This window comes from Clarias gariepinus, chromosome 6, assembly GCF_024256425.1.
Source record: "Clarias gariepinus isolate MV-2021 ecotype Netherlands chromosome 6, CGAR_prim_01v2, whole genome shotgun sequence".
In the NCBI taxonomy this organism is placed as follows: domain Eukaryota; kingdom Metazoa; phylum Chordata; class Actinopteri; order Siluriformes; family Clariidae; genus Clarias; species Clarias gariepinus.
The window spans coordinates 29,035,001-29,046,604 of record NC_071105.1 but is presented as its reverse complement, the minus strand read 5'-3'; the positions used below and the strand labels follow the sequence as shown (position 1 = coordinate 29,046,604).

General features: G+C 38.7%; 1 protein-coding gene across 1 annotated transcript; it reads right to left on the bottom strand.

Annotated features, from left to right (window-relative positions):
- Positions 1–1,314: 1,314 nt before the first annotated feature.
- Positions 1,315–11,593, bottom strand: nufip1 (nuclear FMR1 interacting protein 1). Its single transcript, XM_053499588.1, has 10 exons — positions 11,174–11,593; positions 10,880–10,947; positions 10,657–10,761; positions 10,490–10,552; positions 10,290–10,366; positions 10,078–10,170; positions 9,749–9,939; positions 9,493–9,633; positions 2,778–3,043; positions 1,315–2,146 (listed from the first exon to the last, which is right to left on the bottom strand). The coding sequence occupies exons 1-10, from the start codon at positions 11,388–11,390 to the stop codon at positions 2,048–2,050; spliced, it is 1,320 nt and encodes a 439-aa protein (XP_053355563.1). The 5' UTR covers positions 11,391–11,593; the 3' UTR covers positions 1,315–2,047.
- Between the last annotated feature and the right edge of the window lie 11 nt (positions 11,594–11,604).

The following is an 11,604-nucleotide window of genomic DNA, read 5'->3' as shown; positions in this document are numbered from 1 at the left end:
TAAAGCATTAGAGGAGTATAGCAGTTCTATTCATTTTGGATTTAGTGTGTGATTGAACACTTCATGCAATCAGTTAGACTTCAATCGCTTAGACCTTCAATCTTATCAACAAAAGGTTGATTACAAAAGGTTTGTAAACTGTGTTTGCATGTGGACAAAAGGATAAAAATCTACATTTTTAAAAATACCTGGCTACATGTTGACATGGCCTTAGATTCAAAAGATATTTTTAGAAGCCCATATTCATACAGTGGCTGTAGGTATGCCACAAGAACATTAAGTTGTTCATATTAGTATCTTACGGCATTTCTATGAGCACCATATGAAATGATTTGTACGCCATTTAAACAAACGCACCACGCCGTCCATAGGCCTTTTTTCACTGAAAAGTAAGGAGTTAACAAGGCGGCAGTACATCATTTGTGCTGTGTTTATGTTGTTCTTATGAGGACTATATAAAAGCTGCATGTGCACTGTACGATTTTTCATTTTCTACTGAGAGTTTTCAGGAAATAACATGCTCATTTCTTCATTATATCATTATTGTTACACCTGGATATTTCTGCATACCCTGCCGGTAGGGTTTTGTGTTTTCTAATCTGCAATATTTGCATAGATCATCCTGTGATCTCTCGTGCTCTTTCGGCTGCAGCTGAACCAAAGCAGCAAATACAACTGATAGATCATCTTTATCTTGCAACTGCAGAAGTAGTCTGTAGTCTTCTCTGCATTATTGTCATCTCAAAAATTTATTATTTTCACAAATGTTCTAGCAAATAGGGAGTAGATAGTTGCCACTTTATATACCACAACAAAATGTGCCCGAAAGACAAATGTTTCTACCAACCACTTGAGAGTGCCGCAAGTTGCACATATTGTGCCGTACGACCACTTTAGACAAAGAAATTTACAAGATCAACTTACGAAATAAGGTCCTAAGGCAATGCTAAAGTGAAGACCTCTACAGCCACTGTAAGATAAATAAGTCAACTTTTTTTTTTTCTCAAGAAAGCCTTAAATTGTTCTTAGGGAATTAAACAGCAGTGTTAATAAACTTCTTAAGGAGGCTGCAGAAAACTAAGATACTCACAAAAAATGTCTAAATTCTTAGGAACAGGAAAATTCTTGTGAGCCTGCCGTTCGTAAGAACATTTGTGACTGAGAAACGCATTATATTTACATAACGTGCAAGACATCAAACGATGTAAAATCTACCTACATTTAAAGACATCTAACCAGATGTTAAGTGAGAGTAAAATAGGTTCAGAATGTAAATTTAAAATATGATACAAACTTCAGTCAATTTGTTACTGCTCTAACTCCATGGGTTTACATCTTTATTTTATTTTCTTAGTCATTTGTTTTTTATTATTTAAGCAGCCAGAAAATAACAATTACAACATTTCATGGATTAGCAGTTTAAACAAATGGAAACCTCACTAGTCACTATTAAATGCAAGCTAAACAAAGCACTAATATGCAACAACTGTCTTGGTCTTCTGACTTTTGTCGACTTTTATCAAACATGGCATTTACAGAAGCAGTGTAAGCTCAGTTCTTCGTTCTGCTGTTATGAGCATAAAAAAAAAATGGGACACAGTCATTCAAACAATTGAGGTACAAAATCAGAGTCAAAAAGCCTGAAGGCCCCTGGCAAGAAGCAGCTGTAAAGTATTCTGAGTGACGATGATACACTGTTTCTAATGGGTGACTTGTAATAGTCAAATCTCCATCTTGAAACTTGGCCATGTTTGTATGGCACACTGTTTATTATTGCAGCAAGCTTTTGTGTACATGCACCTCGGGGGTCAGTATGTCTTGACAGAGACCAACTGAATGCAGAACACCATACGGCTGCCAGCAGTCATCTCCATGTCCTGTGTTACGTATTTACTGCTGAGTATATGGCTGTAATACAAAGGAAGTATTCTCTTTCTGTGTATGCTGACCTGGCAATTTTTCATCCCAACTGAAAGGATGTTTTTGTGCCTCTTCTCAACAAAGAACCATTTGTAGTTACTGTAGCAGCATCAGACATCATGAGGTTTCAGTCTTTACAAGCAAGACCAAAGAATTCCTTGGAAATTATATAGTGAATGCACTGAAGCACCACATTCCTTTCATGGCGAATATCTGGTGCCAACAACTGTAAGGGATAAAATACAAACACTATGTAGGTTAAATTTGTAAACCATCATGCTTCATATAACTTTTCATTAGCTTATCTATCATTTTAGCAGTGAGGACCTGTGAAAGAACTCTGGGGCATCCGTAGAATTTCATAGTACACACACCAGAAGCCTTTATTACATACAGTGCCATGGAAACAGTGCCCATTACTGTTTTTCCACATTTGTCACAATTGGTGATCACCAAAGATAACCTGAGTAAATATAAAATGCGATTTGTATTTACTCTAGTTATCTTTGTGTAATATTAAAACATGTTTGATAATCTAAATTATTTGAAAAATATGCAATGGAATATAATAGCGGGAAGGGTGAAATAAGTTTTTCATGGAACTGTACCTTTAATATCCATGTGTTATGCAGGGCATGTGTGTCAAATAAGCAAGTGAATGAGTAAAGGAGGTTGTTTCAAGTTTTGTTTATGTTGTACACCACCTTAAAATTGTCAGATTATCCTACTGCATGCATTTTCAAATGTCAGACTCATGTGTACAGGATTATGGCTGCCGGCACCCCTGGAAGAACTAATATTAAACTCGAAATAAAACCTATAGGTTAACTGTAAGTAATGTTATATTCACTTCTCACCATCTCTAGTAAAGTAGCACGACATCTCTGTAGTCCAGGCCCAAGTTTGCTGCGTTGTCTTCCATTTTGCCTTGCTCCACACCTTCCTCTGCTCCTTAGAGGACGTGACTCCAAGTAAGGCTGTGGTACTTGGTGGCCGAACTCTGATTCCTTTGTTGTTGGCCTTCTCTCAGGCTTTGGTGTGTTGTTCTGGTTTGGGTTAGAATGGGCTCGGAGGAAGGCACTGTTCTCTTCTAAAGCCAGAGCGCTTTTCAGAATCGGTGTGCCTGACAAAAAAATAGGAATCAGGTATAATAGTATAAAATTAAGAAATTGTAGTAATTGTAGAAATAAACAGCCTAGCACCAAAGTAGCAGGAAATTCTGATTAGAGTACAAGATAATCAAGTTGCCATCCAGAGCCTGCAGGCCACCTCCCCCTCTGATGAGACTCACACCCATGTCCCCCTCCTGTACACCTGGCAGAGAACCACCCTTCCTGCCTACCGGATTACTGCCATGGAACCACAATAATGGAGACTGCCAATGCAAAAGCACCTCCCAGCAGTCCCGGGCAAGGCTTTTCTTCACAAGTGCTGGCGGGAAAAGTTGGCATCCGCAGTGGCAGCAACTTAGGACAGTGCAAGCATTTCACTTGCACGTGCAACTAAAACAAATAGGAGCATGTGGGCAAATAAAAAGTAAAATGTGATTCACTCGCCACTGAACACCACAAAAAGATAATTTGAAAATATAAAAGTGAGCTTGACAAAAAATATTGTATTCCAACAATGAAGTTGATTAGGCATTAATTTAAAATATATATGCGACAGAAACTGAAATTTTGAAAGCTTCAGCTGAAAGAAAGCCACTGGTAACAATAGTCATTCATTTGCCATCCCCACCTGCAGCAAATACAATTACAACCAGCTGTGGCAGAGAACATTCTCCTGGTTAATTTCTGTAATGAAAAGGCAGAAATAATCATGCAACTTTCCTGTTGTCACAGGCAATCCTTACTTTAAACGGCATAAGGTACAGAACCACAGTATAACCAAGTATGATTTCACATTAGTTGGTTCCTGGTTACTTTTGTTTTCTCATTAATATATGTATATTAATATCTCTGCACAGTGTGATTTACTGCGTTTCTGTACCTTATGCCGTTTAAAGTAAGGATTCCCTAATCGCTTCTGACTTTTCAGTACATAAGGTCTTTGTTAAACCTGGACCACTTTTTATAATTCACAAGTTAAATAGAGTGGAATTTATTCAACATATGACAATGAAAGAATAATCCCAGTTTTTTTTTTGAGCTGGCTGAGCTAAAAGTGGGCTAGATGACCAGCTTGCAAAAGATGCTGGACCCGAGGCATCCATTTTTGTTTAAATAGAGTGAATGGACTTGTATCTTTTCTTTCTCTCATAAAGAGAGAGAAGTAATGTTATTTTTTTCTTTTGCTCATAAAGACCCAAGAGCTACACCTGAAACTCAGCTTATCTCTGTGCCAGTGGATCTCTAATTTCCTAACTGGCAGACCACAGGCAGTAAAGATGGGCGGACATGTCTCAGCCTCTCTCACTCTCAGCACTGGAGCCACCCAGGGTTGTGTTCTGAGCCCCCTGCTGTACTCTTTGTACACAGTATGACTGTGTGGCCAGTACCAGCTCCACCACCATTATTAAGTTTGCTGACGACACCATCGTGGTGGGCCTGATCTCGGATAACAACGAGACGGCCTACCTGAAGGAGATTAGGAATCTGGAGAACTGGTGCCAGAGGAACAACCTCCTTCTAAACGTCAAAAGGAGTTGATAGTGGACTTAATCAATGAGAGCACAGTGGAGAGAGTTAACAGCTTCAAATACCTTGGTGTTTACATCCTGCAGGACCTGTCATGGTCTTGTCACATCAACACCGTGGTGAAAAAGGCCTGACAGCGTCTCTACCACCTCAGACGCTTGAGAACCTTCAGACTGCCCTCCAAGGTGCTCAGGAACTTTTACTCCTGCATCATAGAGAGCATTCTGACAGGAAACATCTCAACCTGGTTCGGGAACAGCACCATGCAGGACAGACGAGCTCTACAGAGGGTGGTGCGATGAGCTCAGCACACCACCCGCACCGAGCTCCCTGACCTGCACTCAATCTACAGCAAGTGGTGGTGGACCAAGGCCAGGAAGATCGTGAAGGACCTCAGCCATTCCAACAATAGACTGTTCTCTCTGTTGAGGCCAGATTGAACAGTCCATTGCCGCAGGCAATATGGTCTCTTAATCAGTACAGTCTATTGCCGCAGGCAATATGGTCTCTTAATCAGTACACCAAACAGTACTGATCCATTTTTCACATCCACACATATGGTTTTTGCACTCACTCTGGTTATTCTGGACATCCATTTACACTAGTGACCACTGCACAACTGCCCTTTCGTGGTCATTAGTTACCTCACTCCATCACAAGCCACTTCTTAAAAAAATCGCTTTCGAGCATATTTGGATGCAAAAGTCACTTTAAATATGTGGATTGCACAGCCCCTGGACATGACCATTTTTATTACCATTTATATCTAACTTCATTCCACATAAAAATTTTACAAAATCTATATTAAATTCAATTTTATTTGTATAGCGCTTTTAGCAATTGTCATTGCCGCAAAGCAGCTTTACATAATCAAAAGAATTATTTAAGTTTGTATGAAATGTGAATTTGTATGAATTAAAATGGTCAGTTTGTCCTCGGTGAGCAAGCTGTGGCAAGGAAAAACTCCCTGAGATGGTAATAGGAAGAAAGAGGAACCAGACTCAACAGGGAACCCATCCTCATTTGGGTGAAACAGAAAGCAGTAAATGATCTGCATTTATACAGTGTGTTAGGTGGCAGGCAGTTCAGCTATAATAGCTGATGTTAATTTATATTTACTTGTACAGCTGTTTTTTTGTTATTGTTCTATATTTCTTCATATATTTTCTTATATTGTGTATTTTATACTGTACAGTTATTTTATTTTAACTTTTAATTTGATATTTTATTTTATTCTTTCTTAGTTAAATTTACCTTCTATTTTATTTTTCATATTTATTTCCTATTCATTATCCTTATTTTAAGGTCACGAGCAGTTGTCTAAGCATTTCACTGCATATCGTACTGTGTATGACCGTGTATGTGACAAATAAAATTTGAATTTGAATAATGTGAAGGTCTGGGTGATACTGTCAGGCTGATTAGATTAGCACCTATGCATTTGAAAGGCACTGTTATGCTGATGAGATCAGGGCTGGAGAACTTCTGTTATCAGGCTAATTCCTATACTACATTACTATGCTTTGTTTAGACCAGGGGTGCCCAACCAGTCGACAGCTTTCCAGTCGATCGCGAGAGTAAACTGCCTTTCTCCTTTTTTTTTTTTTTTTTCACTGTGACCTCAAAAACATAAAATATTAACCTTTATAGACATATTTCTTGAGTAAGGAAAGGCTGTACTTATTTAAAAAAATAAATTAAAAAAAAGCAGTTCTTTATTTACCCTTACAAGATCACTGATTACGTTTAGCTGTGCGCCAAAAATTTAAACCGGCGGAATTAGTGGTTATATAAATATATGGCAAAAATAGCGGGAGTAGTATGCTAGTACGCTAATCTGAATTCAGCCAGGGTTTTAGCTATAGGCACGTTACGTTATTAGTAGGGACTCACTGTTTAAGTAGAGAAGTTAAGAGAGCTGCAACTTCAGCAAAGTAAAACACAGAATGGCAGAAGCAAAAAAACCAAAAACATATCATTTTCATTCAGACTGGGAAGAGGATTATTTTTTTGTTTATTCAAATTTGAAGTCCATCTGTCTTATTTGCAACGCGAGTGTGGCTTTACCGAAGAAGGGCAATTTGGAGCGCCATTTCAAGGTCCAGGAATTGAAGAGGCAGTTAGCAGCACAGCAGTCCATTTTCACCAGGCCAAACACCAAGGGTAAGGCTGCAACTATAGCATCTTATCGCGTCAGTCACGTTCTTGCAAAACACAAGAAGTCTTTTAAGGATGGCGAACTTGTGAAAGAAGCATTTGTCGAGGCTGCAGACGCACTATTTGGTGACTTCAAAAATAAAAGTGATATTATAGCTGCCGTTAAGGACGTGCAATTATCCCGTGGCACTGTTACACGGCGATGTGAGGGAATGGCAGAGGATGTCGAGGCGCAGTTAAGGAAGGATATTGAACAGTGTGAATGTTTTTCTCTTCAATTTGATGAGTCGACTGATGTTGTGGATGTGGCACAGCTGTGTGTTTTCATTAGAATGGTTTTTGGAGACATGGGTGCAAAAGAAGAGCTGCTCACCATTTTGCCATTGAAAGGACACACTAGAGGTGAAGATATTTTCCAAGCTTTCATGGAATTTGTCAACAAGACCCAACTGCCCCTCTTTAAACTCATCTCTATCACAACGGATGGTGCTCCAGCAATGGTGGGCCGTACTAATGGGTTCATTGCATTGTGCAAACAGAGTGAAGTCTTCCCAGACTTCCTTAATTACCACTGTATAATCCACCAGCAGGCATTGTGTGGTAAGAGTTTAAACATGAAAGAAGTGATGGATGTTGCAATGAAGATTGTGTGTTCCGTTCGGGCCAGGAGTCTACAGAGAAGGTTATTCCGTGCTCATTTGGAGGAGACCGGTGCAGAACACACAGACCTGCTGCTGCACACGGATGTTAGATGGCTGAGTAAAGGTAAATTTTTAGCGAGATTCCGGGAGTTGCTGCCTGACATCAAAGATTTCCTGAAACTTTCAAAAGATGCAGAATACGCCCAGTTAGAGGACCACCAGTGGCTATTGGATTTAGCATTCCTGACCAATCTCACTGACCTGCTGAATGATTTTAATTTGGAGCTGCAGGGTAAAGACAAACATGTAATCAACATGATCAGTTTAGTGAACACATTTAAAAGCAAGCTACAACTGCTTTCAAGTACGCTGCAACATTGTGACCTGCGAAACTTTCCTCACATGCAGGCAGAACTTCGGAGTCAGGGCAAAGACTTTGCGCAGCTTGACAGTGCTCGTTATGAAGAGCAAGTTCAGAGCATCTTGTTAGAATTTGAGAGGCGCTTTACAGATTTTGCATCCATTGAGCCTGTTGCCAGCTATCTGTGTTTTCCATTTGGTCCAAGTATTGATGTGGTTAGTATTGCCTCAAAAATTGTATTACTGTTTCACTTAGATAACTCTGCTGTTGAGAATGAGATTCTCACACTGCAAAATGACATTGAGATCAAATCCAGGGCAACACCTGGCATGACTGGACAGTTCTGGAACTTACTGCCAGAACAGAAGTATCACAACCTCAGAATATGTGCTTTCAACTTGACTGCACTTTTTGGATCAACCTATCTGTGTGAGTGTGCTTTCTCTCACATGAAAATTATCAAGTCAAAGTACAGATCTACAATGACTGATGACCACCTTGTGGCCTGCTTAAGGCTTGCAACCAGCTCCTACTGCCCTGACTACGAGAAACTAGCTGCTGCCTCCCAGTGCCAGAGTTCCCACTAAGGTAGAGAAATAACTTTGTCACTACAATTAGATTATGTTTTATTATATATGGATTGGGGCTACTTTCTGTTTGATTTGTGCACATTACTGTAAATATGTAAATATGCTATGAGTAGCAACTGGCTTTCTGTTTGGACTGGTAGATCTCGGCACACTGACAAATTAAAAAGTAGATCTTTGTTCAAAAAAGGTTGGCCACCCCTGGTTTAGACTGTCTCCACCTCTTTGTATCCCTCCCTCTTGAAAAATATAAACTCTCCAGAGCTGAGTTTTAGTTAGACTTGGATGACTACAGCGAAACGCTGCAAGTTCTCAATAAAGACTAACTTTTCCAACGCCTCCTGGTCTCTGATTCAACAAAGGAAAAAAGTTCCCAATAGCACATTCAATAAAAAAAAAGTGGGAACTGTTGTTGTTAGCAACATTAGCTAGGCAGTTAACTTGGGTGAGTAATGTATATTTTCTTTTTCAAATTGCATAGTCTGTGTTTTATATTTAAACCTCTGTCCCACCTATGCAAATTCGGCCTTAAGTACAATGAGTAGAGTCCATTGCGATCACAGTGTTTATGTTTTCGCATAGTGCTTACGCCTCCAATCTTTCCACATGAAAAAAATTAGATTGATAAATTTTTTCTTGCGGAAGCTTGTGGACCTTGCGGAACCTTACGAAACGCCGGACGGTCACTCGCGGTGCCTAACCCCGCATCTTACCGCGAGTCAAACCTTGTAGGTGAGATAGGACACAGGCATTTCATGTCACTCAAGACATGCTCCTCATTTACTCTGTCAAAACAGATTAAATTCACAGAGTTCTGCAAAAACTGTTAACAGTTAATTCCTTACTTAATAATGATTCCTTTTGTTATTTGCTATAAATTACATAATGCACCTACAGTAGACATCTAGTAGCAGTTATGCTTTTGATTAAAGAAAGGTATGTGCATTTGTAATGTTCCAGACATTATGGCCAGTTTGCCACTTTTAACAAGTTTATATGATAACATAAATTCATATTCATTGAAAAGAAGGCTTTTGTCTTTGGAAAAGAAATCTTCTAACAATGACTTTAAAACTGAGGTACATACCAAACTGTGACTATTGTGGACTGTTACACCCCTATTAAACATACATAATATTTAACTAATAACATTGGACTTTTTATTAATTTCTAAGGGGGATGCTCACCTTCTGGGTCTTTGTCACTTTCACTTTCTGTCATCTCTTCTCCATAGCTTGACATCAGTGATCCTAGTGCAGAGGTCATATTTTTGGGGACCACAGAAATGGCAGCTTTAATCTCCTTCACAGACTCTTCTTTTTCGGAATCTGACAATATATAGGGTAAAACAATTTGCTCATTCAAAAGCAAACACTTAGGATAGCTTTTTGATAAATTTAGACAAATTTGTGGATTAAAAATCAGTGGTTGGACTTATCTAACCTGGGTCACTGGTAGCCAAAGCTCCTAGTGGATCAAAAACATGGGGAGGGTCTTTAAGAGGTGATACCTCCTCCGCCTTTTCACTACCTAGGTGCAAGTGTCGATGTCTGCTGTATGTATGCCCTCTGGGATTCTGGAAACGACCTTCGTGATAATATTCACCATGCACTTTGCCATGATTCTTAAAACACCTGTATAAAGAAATGCATTAAACAACAGTTATGTCTCAAATAACAATGTCTCAAATAAGCAAACTGTCAGAACTGAATTAAACATCTAAAGTGGTCCACTAACAAGACGTGAGCTGAACCATACAAACAATAACCTACCCAAACTGAGAAGTTATTAGCACATCTCCTCTCTTCTCTTTGACCTCCATTATTTTAATTTTCTTCTGTACATTGCATTGTGTTGGGTAGTTTCTGCAGTAAGCATATATTAGATTGTTAAAAGCATTACAATAAGTTTAAAACATTTAAAATGAAGATAACAAGTTGCACTATTAGGTATTCCTTTATGTGTAACGAGTATAGATTTATACCGTTTTCTTTCCTCCCTCCATTTTGCAATTTCCTCAGGAGTGTCCAACTTGATTTGTTTTGATCCTGGGGCATGACTCTAAAAGATGACATTGATACTTTTATTTAAACTTTTATTTAATTAGAAAATGCATTTATTTTTTTATCTGCATAATGTTTTATAAACATAAAATTCTATGCACAATTAAACAAGATCACTCACATTTTTCCAGTGAATTTTGACAAGCTTCTCATGAGCAGTGTACTTGCAATTATCAAAAGAACACTAAGGAGGAAGTAAAGAGGAGGGGAAAAAAAATCAAAATTATTTAATTTTACTTTAAGGTACTACAGTTCAAATATATATAATTTACCAACAGCTTGGATTACCTTAACATGTTGGTCAATGTGTTCTTTGTATTTGTCTTGGTTTTTGAAACCTCTATCACAAGTGTCACAAAAATGACTGAATAATTCTTCTTTCTGTTTTTTCCGCTGGAAAGAAATTTTCCAATCAAATATATAAATTAATGCATGACCCCACACTGATCTAGGCACTACATGAAGTAAATCTAACATACTAAATGAAATAAATAAAATGCATGTATGTTACTCTGTCTTTCAACTGTTTTTGTTGGCCATAGTCTTGTCTCCTCTTCTGATATTCATGAAAATGATAACCTGTAAAGTGTCAAAAGAATTTATTGAATTATGAAAACATATAAGGAAAGAAAAACATCACAAACATGTCGTCTGTGCCAATATTAGAGAAACCTGAAAGCTGCATCATAAAAGATTACTTTCACTGAACGGAATCACAAAAGTGGTTCTCAGAAATTAGGCATTTTGGTTTGGTGTGATAAGGATAATATTTTCACACTGCTCTAGACAACTGCGTGGAACCTACCAGGCTGCTGTGGTACATAATCTGGATCTCTGTAGCTACTAGCAGGACACACGGGATTGGAACCCCATGGGCTTGTCGGCACAGACTGAAACCAGTTCCAGTCTCTTAATGCCTGAAAGTTTTGCAATTGGTGCTGATGTGTTAGATGTAAATTCCGCGGTGGTTCTTGAGTTGGCTGGCCTAAACCAAGGCGTGGACAACCATCAGTTTCAGCCATATCCACCGACAATCACGCTATATTACTGTATATAATATAAATGACGGTTCGCACGAAAACGAGAAATCAAAGCTACAAAAACATGAAGCACATCGACACAACGTGGTCGTGCTCTTCTTCTTTTTTTCTAAGTTTCTCTTGCGGATGGCAGCCAGCTTGTAGGTGTATTACCGCCACCTACTGGACTGGAGTGGTTAACAGTAGTTTGAAATGG